The sequence below is a fragment of the Anopheles maculipalpis genome, chromosome 2RL (assembly GCF_943734695.1).
Source record: "Anopheles maculipalpis chromosome 2RL, idAnoMacuDA_375_x, whole genome shotgun sequence".
NCBI classification, from domain to species: domain Eukaryota; kingdom Metazoa; phylum Arthropoda; class Insecta; order Diptera; family Culicidae; genus Anopheles; species Anopheles maculipalpis.
In genome coordinates, this window is record NC_064871.1 from 45886597 (window position 1) to 45911411 (window position 24815).

General features: G+C 45.5%; 3 protein-coding genes across 3 annotated transcripts in view; 1 reads left to right on the top strand and 2 right to left on the bottom strand.

Moving 5' to 3' along the window:
- LOC126559563 (uncharacterized) overlaps positions 1–24815 on the bottom strand; it is a 147746-nt gene that overhangs the window by 19667 nt on the left and 103264 nt on the right. The gene's annotated exons all lie outside the window — the stretch shown is intronic.
- LOC126556558 (uncharacterized) lies at positions 561–23808 on the bottom strand. The gene is given in 16 exon segments (XM_050211857.1): positions 561–867; positions 942–1156; positions 1224–1345; positions 1417–1556; positions 1628–2160; positions 2228–2575; positions 2645–2867; positions 6822–6913; positions 6984–7334; positions 7416–7606; positions 7692–7874; positions 7957–8034; positions 14848–17958; positions 18341–21390; positions 22880–23190; positions 23663–23808. Coding segments are annotated over 16 exon segments (9300 nt in total). The 5' UTR covers positions 23734–23808; the 3' UTR covers positions 561–586.
- On the top strand, positions 4692–6742 carry LOC126558105 (uncharacterized). Its single transcript, XM_050214057.1, has 4 exons — positions 4692–4887; positions 4963–5157; positions 5752–6211; positions 6279–6742. The coding sequence occupies exons 1-4, from the start codon at positions 4718–4720 to the stop codon at positions 6729–6731; spliced, it is 1278 nt and encodes a 425-aa protein (XP_050070014.1). The 5' UTR covers positions 4692–4717; the 3' UTR covers positions 6732–6742.

Here is a 24815-nt window from a genome sequence, read left to right on the forward strand (position 1 = left end):
AGTCTGCTGGCGGTAACTAGCTAACTAGCATTGATACATGCCTATACTGCTGAAACTAGACACGCGGTATGTACGTACAGTGTGTTGTAAGTACCTTGGAATAGTGGCCAACGGCGACTGAACTAACAAAAGCTACCTCCAAAACAAGCTTTTGGAGTGTGGTCGTACAACGTACAAAAATGTTACCTAATTATCTGCCCTTAACTTTGCACCGCGGCATTGTTAATTTGCAGTGCGCCAACATGCTCATTCTTATTGTCTTATCGTGTTAACAGCTCGCTATATGCATTTTTGAAACGCAATACAAAAGTTTAAACCAATCATCCCTACTGCTCGCCAGTGTTCAGAGGCGTGTGCAATTGGGATAAAACATAGAGCAAAAAAAAATCTCCCTTTTGCAAGACCAGCTTGCATCTAACACACCTTACCAATGATGCCATTCATAACACAAAGATGCTTTGAGATATTGAGGCTTCAGGTGTTCTCGTCCCAAAACAAATATAACAAACAAAAAAAAAAAAAGGACAACGATTATGGTGCCCTGGCGTGTCATCGGGACCAATTATCGCCACCGTTCGAAAGCGTTTCACACCTTCCAAAGTAACAAATGGTTCGTACTGTCTTCACGACCCGCCACCTCACTCAGCGTGTTGTTGCCCGCACTCCGGAAATCCTCGTACCCATCACCGCCGGAAATTACTAGTAGCTCTTGGTGGGATGCCCGGCTACTCGATTTTCCTCCCGTTTGGTTTTGTGCACCTGCGGACGATACGTTTCCCACTTCCTGTACCGCCGAGTCCGCCTCACCGTCCTGTGATTCCACAAACGTTAAAAATCGAACATGGCCGGTATGACCGTGAGGAAGTCCTGCGAAAAGGGAAAACCCACAAAAACATTAAGCCTTTAGCTCTGAGGTAAGCCTGGAATTCAGATATCCATACCCGTGACTGCCGGTAGCGATGATCCTTTGGCAACGTTGTGAGCCGCTATCGTCAACAGCACACCGGCGCTCGTTCCCACCCAGATCAGATCCTTGCAGGCGAGTAAGGATGTAACGCGCAGGCAGGCGGCTTTGTGCTGCCGGATGATATCATCACAGTTCGAGAGCATCTTGTTGACGGATGGTGCTAAGTTTACCTCAAATATTATCTCAAAGCTGCAATCGAAATAATGCGTGAGTGTATGACCACTTGTACGTACTACAGTCTAAAGAACATCGTTACCTTTCATGATGGCAACACTTGATGTGAGCAGAGTTCTGAACCGAAATCCACACGTAATCGTTTAATACTGTCATATTAGTGATTGGTTTTGAGTCGTTCGATATTTGTATCTGGCTGTCGATCTGGGAGGAAAAAAACAGGAGGTTTAATAGGGTGACTCTATGGCTATTTTGCATATTTTTTCCAAACTTACTTGTAATGTTTTCGTGTTTAATACTTTTATAGTTCCCTGTATTGCGCACCACAACTTCCCGTGTACGTTCAGCAGCTTTACCACGGGATTGGTAACCGTACCAACAGTCACTGTTAGCGGAGAAGATACGTTCCATCCACCTGTAGAAGAAAGCAAATTAATCCACTCTTAATTAATCCACTCTTGCTTATCCGATGATCACCACACTCACTTCGATCCCTAGAGTACACACAAATATCACCGTTCGCCAGGGACACAAACACACGGTTGTCTAAGTACAGTATCGAGTACACCGCACTCACGTGCGGTATCTTTATCTTGTTCTTCTTGATCCTAATGTTGTCCGTGCAGTTGTACACGTGTATGCAGCCATCCTCCGTGCCAAGCCACATGGTCGATTGCTGATTTTCTGTTTCGTCTCCAGCGTTCGTACTGGCCGTGGAGTCCTGCTGCCGATGGTTAACTGCAAGGGAGTTTGTACACGATCCAGTGGATACTACACGATCTGGCTGACTTTCGGCATCGGAGTCTTCACTTGAGCTGCCCGAATCTAGCTGAACGTTAGATTCGTTGTTCGTCGGCGTTCGATGCGTACTGCTGCCATCGTTTGACTTGAACGAACCCTTCCGTTCGGCTGATTTGGATGGTGAGTTGACCACGGAGTTGTTCGGTCTGTTCGGTGCACTATTCGTAGACGAATCTACGATTGATATATTCACATTCATCGGCGAAGAATTTGAAGCTCTACAAAGTAGATAACCGAAATATGTTATTTCAATCGAAAAGAAAGCTATACCAAGACCTCTCTTACCTTTCTTCATTAGCTGGTACCGATGCGACGCACAGTATCCGCGCATTGCACACACCGTTGCAACTCGTTACGGACGGTTCCGGCACTAGGCTGAGCACACACACCTGCCCCACATACCCGTCGCTATTGCACACCCAAACGTCCTTCTGCACACCGAGCGTCGGTGAGGCACAGGTGAATTGAAGGCCGGCCCGTGTCTTCCGTATCGGTACGGATACGAAAAAGTCCGGTATCTGGCATCGTTCCATGCTGTTGGCCAGCTTCTGCTTTGCTTCCGCAAATATCTCCTCCCATTGGGTACGTTTTTCCGGCTTCGAAAACACCACAGTCATGTTTTGGATGCCATTACTGAAACACGATCAATTGTCGGAGAGTTAAGCTACCATCTGGAGTGTCTGGAGAAGCTGGAGGACTTACGAAGTGTTCCACGTTAACTCCAACACGTTCAACTGTGCATCGTTCGTTTGGCGTTCCGCGAGCTGCCGTTGTACTTCGCGCTGCAGTTCTCGAATCGCTTCCTCCAGCACTCCGTGAGGACATCGTAAGCTTGCGGCTAGGTCAGTTATCTGTATTAGCTTGCTGCTGTCCTCTGAAAGGTGTTCTATCTCTTTCATGATTCGTCTAACATTTTCATCTTTAGCTAAAACGATAAGAGACAAACATTGTTAGTATTCAAAACATGGCGTCGTATGTCACCGAAAAAATATAACTTTGCCAAGGAAAAGTAATTGAAATCTTGGGACTTTCTCAAAAATATGTCTAGAATACTCTCGTCTTGGATGTTCTCACATCAAGTAAATCAAGAAAGATAATAAGCTGAAGTATATAAATTATGATAAGGGCAGTCGTATCGAACCAAGCTAGCTAACCCTGTATCGCAGGACATCCGGCTACGAGTAAGATGGAGTAAAAACACTTCTCCAACCAGACGAACGACCACGACAAGACCACGAAACTGCAGCCATCATGGTTTATAAATCAATCTGGATCCTGGAATCCTATACTGATCTAGAGGACATCAACAGTTTGAGGCTAACTATTGGTTAGAGAATGGGTAAATGATCGGATTTTAAGTCGTCCAAAGCATCGCCCATTTAAGGTCAGCACCAACAGACACCCGGATGATGATTGATATGGATGGTGGTTGCCAACCGATCCACCAACGCAACTTCACCCGGAAAATACCATTGGCGACGGCCAAAGGAACAATTACAGTCCTATTACAAATAAACGTCTCCGAGTCTGAGGAGGCTGGATTATGTCTAAAACTGACAACGACTCTTAAACGTATTTTTTGGCCCCGTATATGTAATAGCGAAGTGTTATAGAATCCAGATCAGTTTCAGGGGTTCAGTTACTATCGATACGATAGATCCAAACTCGATTCCATCCAAAGCTTGAATGTAGAGTACCTTTAGGTTTCTGTTTCTGGTCCAGATCGAATACGGATTCGTATTAAGACCTGGAAGGATTGAGATTCACGCTGACACTAACAGCATCGTGATCTGTTTCAATCTTCATCAATCGACATGTATTGGGGAGAAAGGTGATGTCTCCAAGGCCTTCCCTTAAACGAGCTCCAAACGACGAGACCCCAAACCATAAGCTACTCTTTATACGAGGAAGCCATTGGAGTAATAAACGGGTTATGCCCTACATTGGTTTCTTAACTTGGTTTCGAATGACCGATCCCTACTGACTATGGTTAGGTGCTTCTGATTAGGTTTCTAAAAATTGAGCGGTTTCCTGACTGGCGAGGCGAATTCTAGCCGACGAGGCTTACCTAACAGCCGAGGCTTCCCAAGCCGACGAGGCACCTGGCAGCCGTCAACTTCGCTCGTAGGTACACAACCGTAACCGGCTCAGAGGAATTTTGCAGTAATGCCATTACTCTGAAGCGGTTGTAGCGCCGTATAAGTAAGTAAGTACGTAATTGTCTTAACTACTAAATGATAAAATTCACTTTCATAATTAAGTCCCTCACATAAGCGGTTCCACTTATACCAACTTATAAAATCTTGCAATGAAATAACCAATAAGTATTTAACCCTGTCATCCAGGGCGTTATAAATTAAGTGTCGCTCGAAAAATAGCTTTGTGTATGAACGGTCAAAAATGCATCTCCAAACATTACGCACGGAACTGGCCCATATCAAGATGCGACGCTACAGTAATAATATGCACCCACCGCGTCATAGCGTTGGCGCCGCAAGTACCACGAAAATCCGTTATCACTTCCCTTGATATAACCACGTTCTGTACGCGCTGTATAGCACCATAGAGGTGGGGGGGTAGGTACGGTTTCCACTGTTACTTTATCTAAGTCTAGTTGTTTGATAGTATACTGGCCGATTTGTTCCATTCGAACTCGGCAGCTGTTGTTAATACCTCTACAGCGGCAGTTCGTCTGCAACGCTCTGACTGTCAACACCTGGACCGTCCGTACTTACTGCCCATTTTCGTCCACAGTGTCCCGCGCGTGTTTTAAAGATGCCGAAAACTGCCGAAACCAAGTTTGTGAATTCACTCTTCCTGACCAATCTCATCCAATCGCAGTATGGTGAGTCGGAGGTGAAAATTAAGGCGTATGATGTCGAACCTGCATCTGCCGATATTAACGATCCCTACGCAAGATCATCTATGAACCGGATCCTTATCAAGTGTGTATACCAGTTCCTCTCCGTCTCAACGTTTCGGTAACTGATGTCAACTGACAAAACACTCTTCTTTCTCAGATATACCTCCAAGGAAAATCCCACCGATGCGGTAATTACGTTTGTGGCGAAAATCCAACCCACCGAAGGGCTGCTGGTCGAGCAGTTCAAAAAGGCGGATGTCTTCGAGAAGGAGATTCTCATGTACAAGTCCGTACTGCCCAGTATGGTGACGGCGATATCCAAGCTTGGTAGCGTCATTGAACTGGCGCCGCAGTAAGTATTACACTGCATCATTTTCACTTTCATCGATGATCGATTATTGGAATGCCGCCCACCGTGGGTCAGCTGACGCGCGTTCTGCAAAACCCATTATATAATGGCAGATTGAATTGAACTCTTGCATGATTAGACGAACGATATGGTCGCGTGCACCTCCAGCGACCAAAATCGTTCGAGTACACCAAACAAGAGGTCATAAAACCGTATCGATATGTGTCTACGGACAAGAAGGGCATTGCTGCTTTTTTTGTTGTGTTTGTACCTCAGCTACGTATAAGTGTATCGTTATCTGCAGCAACAGATAGCCGACAATTCAAAACTACCTCACAGTGATAATGGCAGCCATACCATATCGGGTATCAAAATGAATAAGCGTGTTTTGGGGAGCACACACAATTGACAGCCGATGACTAACATATATTTGGCTGGGAGGATTGATCGTGGATGTATTGATACCCACGGCTTGTGGGGAAGGATATAAGATTATGTTATTTTTCATGAATTACTAGTTTGTCACATTGATTGCTGTATCAATTAGGCTCATAAAATATCGACCAAAGCCTTATCTTTAACTTAATTTAATTTCAGGCTAATCTACTCCTCGGAGACTCCTTCGGATCTTGTCGTGCTGGAGGATCTCACGGCACGCGGTTATAGCGTAGAAAATCAAACCTTCGGACTGTCTTACGAGCAGAGCAAAATGGCCATCGAAAAGCTGGCCTTCTTTCATGCCGCCAGCGCAGCTCTGCTGTCGGAAAATGGACAACTGTTTGCCAAGTTTTCCAAGGGTACCTTCCACAACGAACACAAGGATAAGCTGAACTATTTCCCCGATGCGATACGCATTGTCGGTGAGCTTGCGGCTGAGATTGGCATTAGCCAGACCATGGCGGAAAAGATTCAAAAGTTACCGGCCAAAACACTGCAGAAGGCTATCGAAGCGTACGAGAGCGATTTCAAGGGTTTGAAGGTGCTCAACCATGGTGACTTTTGGACCAATAACATTCTCTTCAAGTATCAGGGCAATGAGCTGGTGGATGCTATCTTCGTAAGACCTCTGTCACTTATTCCATTCGACACGGATTACCCTAATAACGCTCGGTTGTTTTCCGCAGGTTGACTTCCAAAACTGTGTCCTCGGTTCACCGATCATCGATCTGGTGTACTTTTTGGCTTCTTCACCTGCATATGACGTGCTGCAAAAGCATCGCGATGAGCTAGTCTACATCTATCACGAAACACTCGTACTATTGCTACAGAAACTGGGCTACATGAAATCCGTCCCTTCGTTGCTCGAGTTGCAGGTGGAGCTGCTGAAGCATGGAGCGCTCCAGGTGATCTATGCCCTAACCGTTTCACCCTTTATGCGCACCAAGGATGCACATAATACGCCACCGATGCAGCCCACACTGTACAATCCCAACCAATCGGCGAACGTTAAGCAGGTCCTGCAAGCTCACGCGCCCAGCATTGTTGAACAGCTGAAGGCATACGAAATGGTCGGACTGCTTGACTGGGGTGCAAACGAAAGTAAAATTAAGGGCTTGATGTCACGCTTCCAGCGTTGAAACTTAACCCAGCTAGGCTCACGGTTGCAATGCAGGCATATGCGAGAATAAAAATGCCGAAAAGTGTGTAAAGCTCGACAGTGTACTTACATTTAACTATTTCCAAATCGTCCAGCGAGATCTTCGTGAGATACTTGTACTTGTTCGTATCCAACGTAGACGCCACGCTTCCCGGACAGGTCCTGCAGGAGTGTAACGAAAAATAACATGTTAGTTTCCCTTAGGCTAAGAATCCGCAAATGTAGATCTTACATGTTAGTTTTCCGAATCGTTCCACTCCTTCGCTTTATGCTCGTTATTACTAGCAGGTCGTTAAAGAGGAAAAATCCTCGCTCCTTGCGCGTCACCTGTCCCGATGGCATCGATACCAGATCGAACAGCAGGAAGGCACGTTCCGGCGTCACTAGATCGTTCATGCCCTCAATCACACCCTCCAGCTCGCGTAGGGCCGTCTCGCGTTGTCCATTTTCCAGCGCTTCCTTCTCCTTGCAGTTCAGAAACATCAGTATGTCGTGCACTAACTTTAAAGCTTCCTGTAACGGTTTCTGGTCCGGGTGTGTCACGTCCGTGTGCTTAATCAGTCTTGTGAATATAAGTTCGTAGCTGGGAAAAGAAAACGAAATCCCCCATTGGTGTTGCTTGCGAATTGTCATTGGACATCCCTCGTCCGAAACGGGTACATACTTTGGAAACTTTTGTACGGGTTTGATCAGCAGGTTGTCCAGCGATAATTTGCCCTTGTGTTCCCGTGCCATGGCTTCGAGAAACCTTGCAAAGGCGGGACACTTTTGTCTCGCACTTCGGATAGCGTCCTTCGCCCTGTTCCAGTTGTTCACAAACGCGGTGTACGTGTCGAGTATTACCGGGCGGGAAAACTGGTTTTGTCGCAACGAAACGGGAAGCGGGAAATAATTCACTAAATGTATCAAGGACACACCTTTGCGTAACAGGCGTACTTACAACGTCCACAAACGCATCACCAATCATCTGCATCTTGTCCCAGGAGTCTAGCCGACGTCGGAGCTCCTCCAGAAACCGCTCGTGGATGTTCAGAATACCTGGGACCATGAAAAATATTTCATCCACCGTTTGGGCATCGACGAGGCCAGAATTTTCCGGAGACTTTAGTTGATTTAAATATTTCTAGAAAGAAAGCAGACGTACTTGTTTTAAGTGTACCAGGTTTTGCTAGACGAGTGATTAGTGTTCGTGCTCTACTACCTACCAGTACTATCGTTTGTAGTGATTCCACGTACGACTTTTCAGTGTTGAACAGCTCCACCACCACGTGAGTTCGCGTATCCTGCAACATAGGAACCAAAGCGCAACATATTAGGTCAACCATTCTGCGTTTCTGCCTGCCCTTGCCCACATTTAAAACTTTACAGGCAAAACCCGTTTTATGATAGGAAAAACTTCATTCAAGGACCCCTCATCGAACCCGCATCGAGCTTCTACCGGAACGGTGGAGACACGGGACAATACAGCACCCGTGTCACCCGTGTGGCCTGATGTGCGGAACGGTAAAATCGGTAACTGAATTAAAATCTCATTCCTGTTAAAAGCTTTTCATGTTGCAGTAATTGAATTTCCTTCCCAACTTTTCGCAACGCTTTCCAGCCCGGTAGTCTTGGTCCGGTTAAGGTACGGTACTAGGCGGACGGACGGCCTGAAGTGCAACCTCCAGTGTCACGCTAGAGTGTGCAGAAAACTGGAGGCAGCCAAACGTTCCCGTCCCGATAAACGAAGCGAACGGAAGTGGTTGGAGTGAATTGATGTGAATAGATCGATCGGATGGATGGATGGATGCATTAAAGCCGAATGGGGTGATGCATGATGATTTGGGTTTCAGAAGCAACGCGAAGGGTGCAAGGTGCAGGTGGTGGTGTAAGCTAACAGCGGCATCATCCGGTGAGAAGGTACTACATCGATAATGTGGCTTAAAGTGGGCAAACAAAACAGCAGCCAAATGCACTAACTGGCAACAGGGCAAAAACAAAACATGGGTCAAGCGAGGTTTTGGGTTGGGTTTCAACTTTAAAGGAAACATCGGTTTTTCTTCTTTTTGTTTGTATTTGAAATGTTGTGAGAATCGAAAAATCGTGACAGGTGGAGTATTAATTAGTTTATTGATTGAAAACAAAAGACCACAAACATGACCAGACGTTAATAGCTGGGAACAAATAGATTACAGGGCATTGCTTCTGATTAGTGTGTAATTAAGAGTATTATTAAGTTCAGCGCCGAATGTTGATTTTCCAGGATACGAATTATAAAAATGATAATTTTATAAAAAAAAAGAAACAGAAAAATTTAAATAGAAACAATCAAAGCAATTATTACATTGTACTGTTTTACAGGACATTTTGCTATAAACTTGTACATTTTTTTTTCATTTCTGGATTATTCTCTCGATAAAGATGAATCTTTTCTGAATGTAAAGTGAAATATTCCAGTCTTGTCTTTGTTCAAGCGCCAATGTTTAGAAGTGTTCTTGTCCAGAAATTCGTTATCAAATTCTACTGTCAAGAAATCTGAGATGAATCAGTAGAGACGAGAAGTGAACAGGTAGAACTGGACAGTGTCGTACTTTCTCGACACCTTTGAAGATGAAGTGGACAAATCACGGATGGATCTGAACAGAAAATGTTTTAGTTTTGTCATTGCTTTAAAATATTATTTACAATTCTTCCTTGAAAGGGCTTCTGCTGATGAAGGTGGATTGAGATTCAAATACCATCCAGGCCGTGCTTCCGTATTGAGGACTAACTCAATACAACTACGTTACATCAACATGGCTAGCAAACTGGCAATGGTCAGCTTACTAGGTCATTTAGACAAGAAAAAAAAGAAGAATTCTAACTGTAGACTATCCATGCTACTTTAAGAAGAGTCTTAAAATGATACCAATAGAACTTGTTCATCTCAAACTCCCTGTACAGGGTTAAGATCCATATAATGGAACTTTTAAAACCAAACAGTGGAATTTTTCTAATGGATAGTGTAATGTTGCAAGCATCTTGTGAAGCTTTGCAATGATGCAGTGGAATCTTACATTCAGTTAGGGGAGATTTGCAACTCGACTGTGGAACTTTGCAATCTGCTGAGCAATTTCTGCCAAGCGTTAGGGAGCTTTCCTGTTAAACCGGAAAAAGTTTTTTTTTATGCAATAGTTTGTTTGCATCAGCACACAGTATTATTCAAATTTGGACGGACTTTACGAAAAACATACGAAAAACGTGAGAGTTGGCTGACTCTTCAAACCAGTTCTGATTGCAAAATTCCACAGCTTTGGAGCAAATTTCTCCTGAGTTAATGAATAACTTTATTACATGATTGCAAAGTTCCGCAACTGGCTTGCAATATTCAACAATCTATTTGAAACTTTCCCCTAAGTTAATGTATCATTACAATATATGGATCGAATCCCATTAATCTTGAAAACAGTTTAAATAAACAACAAAGTCCAATTATACTACAACATTTCCCATTTTATTGTAAACAGAGCTCTTAAATATTTCTGTTTAATGAAAAATATATTCAATTAAATAATAAATATTACTGAATCGGCTTTAAACTAGTTAATGTAGGGTAAATAAAATATTCAAAAAGTTTTAATTTTTTTGGTTCTAGTACTGGACCTGGTGGTGTGACGACAAAGATAGCAGATTTCACACGGAAGGGCCGTGGTTCAAATCCTAGCCCGACCATTCACCTGTTGTGAGGAGTGACTCTCCAGCGACGTTTTATCATAAAATCAAGTAAGTCTTTATATGGCCGGTGTGAACAGGAAGGTCGTTTAGCCAACAAGAAAAAGTTCTGGAAAACTTTTACTAGCTCTGAAAAACACTAGTTCTGGAAAAAATATCATCAATGGAACGAGCGTGTCGAGTTATTTGTAGAGAAAAGGATTTTTTATATTCAAAAACACATTTTTGCTGTTAATTAAAAACATTAGCACAATAAAACACTGATCAAATAAATTACTTAGCATTTATTGATTCAATCCAGCCCAAATGCATCAATAAAACAATAAAGTTTACAATACGTCTCATTCCGAATCCAAATAATCCAACCTCATTGATTGCAACGTCATAATGTTCCCTCCAGTAACAACCCATCAACAAACACTTGTTGATGATACCATGCGGTGGTACTGCAGTTTTGATAAACTACACGATATCAACCACAAGTACGCGCAGGCATGGGTGTTAGGCCCGCCAACCAGACTTTAGTTGGAAAATCACAAACGGCTGCTACGGTGTCCTGCTACGGCAACAAAACAGCTTGGCTGGTGGTTGGTACGTGCTGTATAAATATAGCGCAAATTATGTCCAACCCTTTTGTGACGACCTTCACCTGTCGCGTGTCATCGGGAAGGTATCGCCAATAGTACAAACTTCGAGAATGCGCTTAGAAATATGCTGACAAACAGGAGAGCAATTGCATTCAAAATCTATGGCTAGTGTGATTCAATTTCTCCACTCAACATACTCCACACAGAGTAAACGTTCCCTTCAACAGCTTCATACACACGGCTGCACTTACATTGTAACAACTGATAACGTTGTGCCACATGGTGTTTTCCGAGGCGGATTTCGGCGTCCGCTCCGGATCATCTTCCGAATCAGAGCAGAAGTTCAGAGGCATCATTGTAGGTGGTTGTACCGCGCTCGGTTCAACAGAGTAAGTCGATTTTCCAAAAGAGTAGAAAAGAAAAAAGTAACAAACTAGCAACAGCATCAACTACACGCACCAACTTTTCCTTGTGGAGGATCTATGTAATTCCTCCTTTTTAGTAATTCATTGAAATACATCCGCAACAACACTTTTCACACAAACACACACACTCGGTCACGCTTTTTTTTGGAGCTGAAAAGCCTTGGAGAGCCGCCTATGTCCAAACTTCACAACACAAAACACGTCGTCTTGAATAAACAGAAATCCACAACCATTATGGCGTTAAGTGAACACGTTTTGCAAACGTCGTCTACACGCGGATGCTGCAAGCACTGACATCGCGCACATCACTCTCACAGCCACGCGCACACACGCACGCAAACATACACGACTAGACGAACGTCCCGTGTCGCTTTTTTGGTGTTTTGTTCCACTGGATACAGGTGTATTCTATCTCAGGCGAGCTTCATCTAATGCTACGGTAAAACGTTCCCAAACACATCCGAACCACCAACCAACAACCATCTTTGGTACCTTGAGCGTTCCCCCGAGACTGCTGCTCTGGTGATGGAGAGGAAGAGGTTCCAGGTTCCAGTTTCCTTTTTTGAGAAAACCCCCATACACACAGGCATCACATCACACTACTTTTGCATGGAAATTACTGTTCAAAGTCCGTGGAATCTTTCCACTGCAAAATAGCGGAAGGGTCAACTATTTCGCTCGATGGAAGCGCCTGGTACTGGTAACTGTTTTCAACCCTCTTTCTTCACAGATGTGGCGTAAAACTCTTCTACGTTCTTCCCACTATCACTATAGTAACGGTTTATGGCCAGCGCAACCAGCAGGAGCAGGAAGAATCTAAGTGTCTTTCGAGTAATATCCCCGTTCCTCGACAACTCACAATCCTTTGAAAGCGGAAGGTTCCATCCGACGATGGAATGCTGCTGATGGCCTTGGCTACCCATTCATCCACCCACTGATGTCTGTTATCGTTGGTGTTGATGCGACGGATACGTGGATAGTGTGAAACGAAGCATAAACCAACCAACACGCCAAAAAAAGATGACCCGACAGAGAGGTGTCTGTGAAATGTTTCCGGAGCGTTTTGGAAGCATTCAAAACAATATGCCCCGTTTTTTTTTGTCGGATTCTGTACAGTAACGCCGAATTGTTTCACGCCATTTTTGCACTACACTACTACTTCCGCCTGGTTACAACACGCAACGTAAACACACACGTTCGATCGAGGAGCAACTCGTGAAAACTGCGTTGTTGTACGGCATACCGTACACTCTCGAACCAGCAGCGACTGGCCTGCTGGTATGCTGCGTTTTTCTTTTATCTCTACCCTGCTTCCCAGCAGCTTCCTTCATCATACCCGTCAACAACCACACACATACACACACAAACGACATCGATGGATTTTTCTGCTCTGCTCCACTCGATCATTTATAATACTAATGTTCTCTCTTTCTGTCTTACTGAACACTTTCTCCCTCTCTCTCTCTCTCTCCAGCATTATTGGCTCTCTTTTGTTGCTATTGCCATTCATCTGGTTTCTCTACCACTCACACACATACACGTTCACTTCATCCCAAGCGACCTCGCGCGACCTTTTTTTTTTGTTTGAACAATTTTCCATACCATTTTCCACCGTGCTAGTAGAATTCAAACAGAATACAGTCGCATTCCTCTGCACCCAGTTTACCTCGCACCCTCCATCATCTCCCTTTCCACCACCAAGCGGGTGGCCTTCTCTAGTTTAGTATGCAACTCCATCCATCAACTACTATGTTCGCTTTTCTTCGCACACACAGGTGCGCCACACAACACCTCCATTGTTGAAAAGAGTATTGCATGCACTATGGAGTTACTCTCCATCCTCTCATCAGTGGCGCTATTCGTCCATGTTGAGGATAATTAGGCAAGTAAACGGGTTGTGCGTTTTCCACAGTAATCGAGAATCATCAAAACCCGCGAAGGCCTCCAACGTTTGTTTGCCAAACTGACAGTCGATGTTGCTCGTTCCCGTACAACCAATACAACCAATACCGATCGAACCATTGTCGTGTGCGTTAATGGACTGCCGAGTTTCGGAATGCGAAATATACTAGAAGCTGCTGTCCGTAATAGAAAATTGTGGGCCAACGTAGCACACATTTCTCTGCTGAGTGGCCTTAAGACTAAAGGGAAATGTTTTAAATAACTCTAACCTACCCACTTTTAGAGAACATCAGCCAATCAACATTTTTTGCAGATAAAAATATGGTACAAAAACAAAAACCTCACCCTCAACAACAATACAGCATCAGACTGCTAGGAATATGGGGCCAGTTATCGTTAAAAATACCTTCGGTGTAACGACGTACGAAACCATCAATGAAATTTTCCGTTTTCTCTGTCTCGCGCGCGTCTCCGTCGCGCGGTGTCATTTCTAATGCAGGTACTTTACTGCTTTACTAACTGCGCCATCCTACGCACTTCCATATCGCTGTGTGTGCCTTCACGGCGAGGGCAAAACCATCCACAGACAACTTCCTACACCCACCGGATTGGTGATGTGTAGCTCTGCTTTAGTTTACTCCTCGCAGCCAACAAGTCCCAGCAAGTAGCCGCCGTACTCGCAAGTCCAGACAGATACATGCATTTGGCAATTAGAAAAAAAAGAAACTAAAAACAGCTTGACGAAACCAACCAGTACTTGTTGATTGGACTCAGGCGTTCCTTCTCCATCGAACATGAAAACATTGCCAATGCGCATGTCTTTCGTTCACCGCACACATACAGTTACAAATAATGTTGGTGCTGAGTATGTGTGTGTGTGCGTGCTCATGTCCGATTCATTCTCACAGTAGCATTTCAGGTGGTTTTATATATGCAATACTATCGAGGTGGTGTTGGTGTATGCCAAGAATTATTGAACACAACAATATTAACGAACTTGCGCATGAAACACTAACGCTCTTTGTGGCTTAGTCAAATTTGACTTACACAGCACAGTGCCCGTACGCTTCATACGCAAGTGTAGTAAAAGTAGCATTCCCGAACGATGTTTTTTTTTACAAACGACCAAGCGTCTCCATCGGTATAACGACCGGTGGTAGTGTGAAACGATGGAAATTGGTAATGGTTTCGATAATGATGATGACTAAGGTTCTCGTTGAGGGTGGTAGTATTTGGTTCAGCGCCGTGCGTGCGAATATATTGAATGGAATATTCAGAACACAACCAGAGGCAATGTCCTTTTCTATGGCAATGTTTAATTTGGCTTGGGTACTTATGCAATTAAAAATTTACTAAAAAAAAGTACCGTAAGATCATTTCAAAAAACCCAAAAAATTTACTTAAATATCTAAGGAGTAATTTTGGCTTATATAACGACCGCGGACTACCGATACTAGAACTAATGGGGAAAGTAATTAAATCCATTACTTACCAAACAATTTAGTACAGCCGACGGCAAGGCATTGCTAGCGTTCCCTCCACTGTTGCCCCCGCTGCCCGTCAACTGTTCCGTGACTAGTTTTTCACTCGATCCTTTCAGTAGCTCCGCCAACAGCTCCGGAGAAGCGGCCAAACCCTTCGGTGTGTCGGGCGTGTTCAAGAGTGTAAAGCTACGCTCCGACGGAGTACGACTATTTTGAGACAATCGAACCTCATCCAGACTTCGTTTCTGCTGCTTATCACTAGCGCTCGAACCACTTCGTTGCTTGTTTGGCTTCTCGTGAACGTCCGATCCACCGCGCTTCAGCGACTTATCCGTAAGATGGCTGTCAAGGGAAAACTTTTTGTTTTCCAGCTTACCACCACCGGTTGTGGACTTTTCCGACTTGTCCGAGTCTGTGCTGCGCTGTTCAATGTTGCAAAGGTAACGCTTCGATGGACTGGCGGAATGTGAGCTGGACGAGTCGGACAGTTTCGAAGGACTCGAAGCGGTACGCACATGGGTCGGTACTGGCAGGTTGGCGCTGGTTTTCCGAGGTTTCGATCCTGCCTTCGCCGCATGTCGATCGTTCGTTTCGTCCATAGATTGGCTGCCGGCGCCACGGTTTCTTGATACATTCTGATTAGGACTATGACTGTAATAAAAGGAAACAATTCATTAGATTGTGTGTGTTAACATTTTATATTCTTCACACAATACTCACCCTTCGTTTCGTGTTAGTTCCTCCAAGATTTCGCTATACTGAACTTTGCTTGTTGGTTTCTTCATTTCCGCTTCCAGCATTTGCCCGTACGGTCCTCGAAGAGGTCGTTTTGAGTATCTTCTTAGATCCGAATCACCTCCACCGGGTGCAGGTGAAGCACTGGTGCGATCACGCGACGAAGCCCGATCACTCTCATTGTCTGAAACAGAGTCCGATCGTAGCAGTAGTGTTTTCAACGTCCGAACAGGTAACGCTGGAGCAGGCACCGCGTCATCCTTCTCATCAGAACTCTGGTAGGTAAGACTCTGCCGACGATTTCCCTTTGGCCAGATCGGTTTGCCCGGATCCGAGTCCGGAGTTGTCGGATCCAACAGATAACGATCCGGGGAGTTCACCGTATTTTCACGCTCCTTTGCATACTCCACCGCATCCCTACCACTGAGATCGGTAAAGCTATCGCCACTCAGATCCAAGCTTGAGTCTTTTTCGTTCACCTGTCCCAAATGCTGCGGGTTCCAAGCAACATTGCCCTCTTCGCCCGTCGCACCACCATTATCGTTGTGGTCCGATTCCAACTCATTATTGCCATCGATGGCAGGCCACTGGATGTAGATACCTTTCCGGCGCGATTTGCGTGATTCCAGCCGACGCTTTTCATCCACATCATTTGATAGACGACAATTCTGAGGATCTCCCATATCTTCGTTGTTGCTGTGGCGTTTACGCACTTCCACCACCTCTACGTCGTTACCATCGCCCAACACAACAGACACTTTGTGGGTCGCTGCACTTCCGTCTACAATCGTAGTAAACTCATTGCTTTCCGGCTCGGTACAAATGATTGACACGGGTGGCGTACAGATCATCATTCCCTCGTCGGACCCATTGCTGCATTCGTTCATATCACCTGCACCATCCGATCCACAACCATCCTCCGACATCTCAATGCTTTCCTGTGGTTCTATTATTTGCGGTGGTGTTTCCACGGTTATCTTTTCCGCATGATAACTTTCCTCCGATAATTCTGCAGAAAGTAAGTCCACCTGTCCGGGTGTCTCGCTAATAGCGTTCTCGTTCACTTCCTTTATGCTTCCCAAACAATCGGTAAACTTGTTGTACTCCGTCGTCAAAGCGTCTATCCACTGTTCCGAAGGCCGAGCTGTGCTCCATTCGCTCACAACACAATCGTACACTGGCACTGGAATCAGGCACGTTGTGGCCTGCTGCAAGCACTCGTCATCTTTCGACAGGGATGTGGGCGTTATTGGAATGCCTTCCTCCACCAGTGACTCTAGAACCATTTCCGATGCCTGCATCACACTAATGTTTGCCTGTTGCGATACATTACAACCTTCATTTTCCACATTCTCATAGTGCTCCGCTACTGGATCTTCTACGATCGTTTCGATATCGGAATTACGGTTCGAGGAAAGATCCTTTCCATCGATCCGTTCCTCGTGATAGCGTCCATAATCATCCAGTGGTGCCAAGTTGATGTTCAATTCCGTTTTCTTAATCGTTAACTTCGCCACATCCGTATCGTCCGGTTGTGCAGCAACTTCTCGATCCACCTGATTCCCGCAAAGCTCCGTTGGGCTGCAACTTCGAGCAGTTTCAACCACCTTGCAGTACTGTCGTGGTATCGTGTTACTATCGACACTAGTTTGCTGTTGATCCTTGCTTTTCAAAATACTGTTCTTCAGCGCTCCCAATGCCGACCGTATGTACTTGCCAGACGAGTAGTCCACCTGCGAAAAGGAAGCACTTCGAAATGGTATCGTTTTCTGCGTATATGAACCAACTATTGTGCGGGACTCGGGTCGCGATAGCTTGGCAAACAGCTCATCATCATCCTTCAAAGCCGCTTCCGATTTGCATTCATCTCCGACGGTTGCAGTTACTAGGGGTGGTAGCTCATGTAAAGCTTCTAGATTTGAAGTGCTAACGTTCGCCCTGATGTTGATCGGCTTGTGCTCTGTGAGAGGTGAGCTGGGTGTAGACATTCGCTGACCACTACCATCTGCGAATCGGTAGGGTATGTCGACTGAACGCGATTCTTTCGCCTTTAACAGCTGTGACTCGGGTAGGTTCGATTCCGTTCCGTGCAGGAAGCTGCTATCGTTTAGACTAGACGTGGACAGGGCTGTGTTGCGTCGATCGAGCGTACGTTCGACACTGTTGGCGTGTTTCGATCGCCGAGGCGGTGGAACTGGCGGAGCTCGGTTTCCTTTTAACAGCTCTGTCAGCTCACGCAGTCGTTCCGTTTTGGTTGCACCCGGTGGTACGGCATTGCCACTATTTCCCGGTCCACTGCTGTTTTGTTTGTCCGACGAGCTGGATGTGGTCTTTTTGACTAATCTTTGCAAGCGATCCAGTGTATTGTTGCGTTTTTCCATTATCTGCAAAGAGGAGGAAGGACACAGGGAATGAATGTTTCAAATGAATTATTACAAAACTCGACGCCTACTCCTTAGAAGAAGCAGTTTAATGCACAATACACTTATTCACAGCACATTTCCGATTACTCATAATGATAAGTTATACACACTAAAACACTGTCACGCGTTTCGGAAATCATATGTTCTTACATAATACGGCGAACAAATCACCTTTCACACCACATGATCACTAGAGCCATTTCGCTTGTAAACACATTTTCAAAACCACCACGATCACTGTACGATCTTCAGAGCACTCGTGCATCTAGCGATCAGCACTTTTTACAATCAATTCAATAACTGTGGCACTTGATATTCTTGGATGACCCGAAAAACAACTCACCGATCTGTCGTTTGTACCGCTGCTCGCAACATGGAACTGAGTGTTGCTCCTTCCAAAGCAGTTTAGCCCAGCGTGATGGGCAGACGGGCTGTCCGGCGATGAGCAGGCGGAACCGTAGCCGAGCGCTTTGACTGTAGCATAAAGCGACGAGAGCGGTGGGTAGCTATCATCCGCGCGGCCCAAAGGCGTCTGCTCGCTAATACCACCTGGTGGTCGTCCGGGTTCGCCACCAACACCACCGACACTGACACTTTTCTCAGCGCTATTATTAGACGACACAGTAGTATATTTCTGCTGCTGCTGCTGCTGATGCTGGTGTTGATGTTGATTCTGCTGCTGATGCTGCTGCTGCTGTTCACTATCACCGTTAATATTATTCCGGTGGTAATTGTTATTGGTATCGCTGCGTCTACTACCACCACTGGTTGTTACTTCTTGCGGTCCACCACCATCACTGTGTCCTAAGACACTGCTGCCACCATCAGTATCAGGCTCACCCTCGTTATCCAAGGAAGAAAGAAGCGTGCTGATAGCTGCTGCCGATTGCAAAGCACTACCGAACCGCAACTCAGCACCGTAGCGTGCCGCTTGATAGTCGTCGCTGGCGTTACTGTCGTTACGGTTGCACTGCGTACGGCACTTGGCTACGGACGGCCGCGCCGACGATCGCCACTGTTCCTCACTATTGCGTCGGTGCGATTCGGCACTGTCACAGGCGAGCGTTAGCTGCTCAACACCACTACACACACTGTTCAGCTCATCCGAGGACGAGTCGATGTAATTGTTTCGATTCGCGACACTAGCAGCGGTGGCGGGAAATGCACCACCAACACGCGCGGCCGTAGTTGATGCGGCTAGTGTTTTACCAGCACCGTCCACAGCTGGCAGCGTGCCATCACCCTCCGTCCCTGGCGTGGGGCTGCGGTGCGCCGGGCTGGCGATGATCGACGGATACTGTTTGCGATGCGGCCTACACTCGCGCCCTTGCCTGTCCGTATAATCCTCGTGCTCGGTACCGAGAAGCGTGGTGTTGATGTGGATGTCGTCCCCGGCCGACGACAGATCGGACGAGTCAATGAAACTAAGATCCTCCAGTTCATCGATCGGACGCTGTTGCGTTCGACCGTGGGTGCCACCGCCAATGACCGTCGGCAGGTTGGCGTCGTTGCCCGTACGGGATGATGGCGAGCTGTTGACGGTGGTCGAGCTCGTTGCCGCGCTCAGCAGCTTGTTGCAGTACTTGTTCAGCGATTGCAACCGGATTTCGTTGATCGCATCGCTACACTTGCTGCTGCGGATGTTGCCAGCTGTCGGGCTGTAGTTGCTGCCGCTATTAGTGCTACTATTGCCACTCAACACTGGCAGGGATGATTTGCGCGTTACGTTAGGGCGAAAGTATAGCGCTTCACCACCTATTTCATCTCTCACAAATCCATTTGGTTTCTCTACTCGGAACGAATCATCCAAATACCCATACTGTAACCGGCGGGCGTGATTTGCACTGCGAAACGATCTATTTCTACCTGTGGCACTGTGCAGCAAGGAACCATCGAACAGCTGCTGTGGACTACAATCACTGATACCACCTACAGGTGATCTGGATGCGATCCTCGGTGAACAGTACCCGATAGCATCCGATGGGACTCGATGGAAGCTGTACGATTTCACCACCGGTAGTGACGACGGAGGCTGCAACAAACGACGTCGCTGACCGAACGGAGTCGCGATCGGTGGTGGATGAACCTGCACAGAGTTGGCGGAAGATCCTGCAACAGGATCCTCTGACGTAGGATGCGTCAGGACACAACCGTACACACCTTGCTGTGGAGATGTTGATGTCGGACGAGGAGACAGAGGGGGCGTTGAGGATAGCTCGTCTGCACACAGATCACTGCCTAATCCATTACCAATGGAGGAGGAATGTTTTTTCCTAATATTACTTCTGCCACCAACAACACCAACAGCACCACCATCACCGGACCGTGAACTAATAGATCTGGTGAAGTTCGGTCCACTACTACCACCACCACCACCGTACAGTTCAGATGATATGTTCTTTTTCTCGAAATTATTTATGTTCACATCTTTTCTTCCGCCTTGCCCCTGCTGCTGCACCTGCAAACTTTGCCGCGGTACAAGATACTGCTGCTGCTGCTGCTGCTGCTGCTGTCGTAGTGCGTTTTTCGAATTTAAATTTAAATCATCACCCCCATTCCGATAGTCACCAGCACCGCCACTTGATATTACGCCGCCACATACACCGTCGACCGTGTCCGTCAGTCCACCGTTCGCACCAACAATAACCAGTGCCGAAAGATCATCATCAACATCGGCATCATTTGCATCATCAAACTCGTTTCTTACATACGTGCCACTGGCAGCTTGGTGCTGTCCATTGCTCCGGACCTGATACTCCGGGCTTCCTCCATCATGGCGTACGTCTAGCGTTGCGGTGGCGGAATATCCAATCGATCGGTCGTGCAGCGACTGCTTGCGATTGCTGCGTACGCTCTGGTAACCTGCACTCGGGATAAGAGATTCTGAGTTTTCTTGCTTTTGAGCCGGATCCTGTAGCTGCTGCTTTTCCCGACTGGTGTGACGCTTCTTATTGTTGCTTCCCGAGCCGAAACTGTTGCTGTAACAGCACACCACCGTCGAGCATCGTGGTGAGGAATCGGCCTGCTGTTGTTGAAGTTGTCGTACCGTATCCTCAAACAGTTGTTGATGATCGCTAGTACCGTTGCCGTTGCTGACGGTGCTAAAGTTGCTAATGTTGTGATCACTATCACCCTTACTGCTGCCGTTGTGGTTGTTGTTAGTGATGCCGTTCCTGTAGCTTGAATCGACCCCCAAATCTGTCCTACAAGCGTAACCGTCACTTCCGTGGTCGTGCGATTGCGTTGACTGACTGAGATTGGTCCCGTTGTTGTTGGTACGACCAGGCGCCAACATTGGATACCTCGGCAGCTGCTGCTGATGATGATGATGGCCCTCCGCTCCGGTCGAACCAACCGATGTCGATGCGAAGGGAGGTGATTTTCTATTCTTAGCTGGAGTAACCAAACCAAAACGGGAGAAAAAGAGAGAAGCAAAGAGAGAGAGAGAAAGAGAAAACGATGAAACGTTGAGAAAATCTTACATTTTTTTCGATCCTTTTCCATTTTCCCCATCAATATCAGAGCGTGTATGGGTACGCTGCACATATGCGGAATGGTCCAACTTAACGACTCCATACGATTACTACTGCGATTTAACAAGATTGACCGACTGCACTAGACTTCCAAAGAATGTAGTCAGTCTTGGCATAGAAAATGCTGGATTTTCAAATGCTGGAGATGCTGCCTGCTGGAGGACAAGTGCTGAAAGGGGTTGTACGGCGAAGGAGCAAGACTACTGCATATGATCTCTCCAGAACTTCCGACGGAGCAAAAGGTCGTGGATCATTATGGGGACGGTTGCGCTTCAGTTGTTTGCGCTATATTTACTCTTCAATGCCACCGAATGTGCATTCTATGTAGGTGCACCCTGCATCAGACACTGAGTCCGTGTTACACGGTGCAGCTGTTTGACCAGCAATTCACCTGATTTTTGAAACAATGTCACACGCAAATGAACCAACTAGCAACCCACTTTAACGCGCCATTTGCTTCAGATTTGATTCGACAGAGTTGGGTAAAGCCCAGATAAAAGGGAATCCTGATGGTTAAAGGGAGTTGATCAAAGAGCCAAAGACCATAGTTTAAAAACGAAACAAAATTATGGACTTTTCACCACGTCAATAATTTACGTACTCAACCTCGAGCTCAGCTGCAGCATGCTTCAAAAGCGTAACCTTTGTCTGGCTTCCTGAACGAAGCTGTACCAAAAAAAATAAAATAAAATACGGTGAATTTAATAGCCCACCGGGAGAACCATAATGCTCGCTCACTCCTCAAATTAAAAATAAAGTTAACCCACCCACTGGAAACATGAACATGCGTGAGAACACCTACATCCAACGTATTTTCCACATACGTACTCCCTGGTAGTACGGCTGGGAACGATCGATCGGTGTAGTATTTCCCAGTTTTGCCGCCTTTCCTTGCTAAGACAATCATTACTGTTTTCCCTTTTCCGTATCGAAGAAGATAAACATCGCACCGTCGGTAAAGCGTATGGAAAAATAAATATAAAAATCAAACCCCAAACAGAAATGCGCTAGGCGGGATAGAACGAGAAGTGGGCAGCAGAAATAAACGGACGCAGGACGCATAGATCGTAAAATTTAATTTTAGTTCTCCCTCCATCTACTGCGATATGGATTTTCCGTTTGAACCCGGTAAGGCGAGGCGCATCTCGCATTGCTGATTGCCGTCCATCGTCAAAAGGTAGGAAAACTGGAATAAAAACAACCACTAAAAATGTGATTTTGTTTGATTCACAAACTCATCCACACGCCAAAAATGGCTACCTGTGCAGTTGATGAGGTCAGCGTCGTGTATTACGGAAGCTTTTAAAATATGGTGATAAAAAAAAAACATCATATACAACACGTCTTACCTAAGCTACTAGGAACTGGCAGTTTGGTGCGGGTGAAGCTGTTAGTCCAGGGCATCTCCACGCCACCTGATCCGATGCAGCAACAGTTCTGCTTATCTCCATTGCTGCTTATGCTGCTCGTACCTCCGACACTGTGCACACTGTTGTCGCCGTTCGTAATTTCGTAGGAAGAATTGACAGACGCCCGGGAGTTTCCCTCGGCCAAGTCGGACACGTGGTCCGGTTTCCCGCCATCGAGCAGCCCCGTATTGGATAGACGAACACCGTAACGTAAGGTGCCGAGTTGAATGTAGTCATTTTCCGGAATTGCTCTACATAATAGAGAAAGAGAGTGCAAAATAAATGAGAGTAAGCTATTTAGAGAGTAACGTACGCAACCAATTTACTTCACGGCGATAGCAAACGTCCTCCGTAAAGTATGCAATCCTCACTACACGCTTGTTTCGTGTTCGAGCAGTTTGCCGTTTGACGTTCGTCCGGTGACGAAGATGCTAACTTTGCATTGTTTTGCGCTTTTACTGTCTTTACTTTTTACTCAAAAATTGCCAGTAAATGTTTGTCTACGAAAGTCAATTTAAAGATAAAATTTAGGAAAAAGTGAATGTTTCAATATTGTACAAACCGTTTGCTTAAACTGTTACTTCCTAGCAACTACTTCAGCAAAAGTTTTTATTATTAAAGCTTATTGTTTTTGTGTTCACTGTCTACTTCTTTCCCCAAGAACGTGCCAAGAAAGCAAAACGAACAGAAAAGCACGATCACCAATCGACAAACACTACTCACCTGTTCCACATAGCCGATGGCAGCGCTTTCATGTTCCTTCCCAATTTGTCTGGCTGCGGTTTGCTGGTCATATTTTAAGCAATGTTGCATTTTGTGTCATTACGGTATGGAGCGGACGAAGCGGGTTTCAAATTCGGAACATGCTGATGATTTTCTGGCCTGCGGTGGAAAAGAGAGGAAAGAAAAATAAAACACAACAATACACCAGTTAGCGGAATTATTGAATTTATTGCAACACCCGTAGGTGGATTGTAATTATTGTGTCAGAACGTACTGATATATGTTAATTACATACAGATTTTGCCTTTAGAATGAGTGTACAAGTGTGTGAGTGAATGGGAAAAAATAAAATTATTCACTTTTTGATAATTGAAAAGATTTCAAAAACGTTTGCACTTTTAGGATGATGTTGAAATTCGGGAAATAAGGTTCCCTTAAATAAATAAGGAAATAAGGTTCCCCGGGAAATAAGGTTTAAAATTAAAATATATATTATTATTCTAAAGTTGAGTCCTAAAAGCACTCTTCAAATTAATGGAAGAATTTATAGTTGAATCTATGGAAAAACGGTCTGTTTTTTACAGGTTATTTGAGGTTATATTATTGCTAGCTGCTGAACTCTGCTCAATAGAGAATAATTTACAGATGTAACTAGTCTCTATCGTGAACGATCTGGCAACAGTAATTCTAAAATATGAATACAAGAATCCGTTCCTCTAAAATATAAATAAATAATAAAAAATCGGCCGGGTGGAAAGGTGACAACGGTATCCGTCATCCGACGTCAGAGACTGAGGATCAAATCTCATCCGGACAGTTCCCTATAGTGAGGATTTACTATTCAACTACGTGATATCACCAAGTCTAGTAAGCTATTACATGGTCGGAATTGTCATAGAAGGTCGTTAAGAATTAGAATTTTTTCACAGCTACAGTAACCTTCGTACACTTTAAAACAATATCCACTGTCCAATTCGTGGTGAACTCTGTCCAGAAAGTGTGACAGAATCCAATCCTATCTGTAAATTGCCCACTTCTTCTTGATCAAGGTCCAGAAATGCCTCGAACTGCAAACTCACCCACAACGAGTCCCACAAACCTGCCACTGAAACCGTATTCGCATATAAAGCACTACTAAACAGACACAACAAAT

What these genes read in the sequence shown, in the direction of transcription:
- LOC126558105 (XM_050214057.1), top strand. Translation starts at nt 4,718, where the DNA reads ATGCCGAAAACTGCCGAAACCAAGTTTGTGAATTCACTCTTCCTGACC. An exon ending in GTCATTGAACTGGCGCCGCA is followed by an intron (nt 5,158 to 5,751) that starts GTAAGTATTACA and finishes ATTTAATTTCAG; the next exon opens with GCTAATCTACTCCTCGGAGA. An exon ending in AGCTGGTGGATGCTATCTTC is followed by an intron (nt 6,212 to 6,278) that starts GTAAGACCTCTG and finishes TGTTTTCCGCAG; the next exon opens with GTTGACTTCCAAAACTGTGT.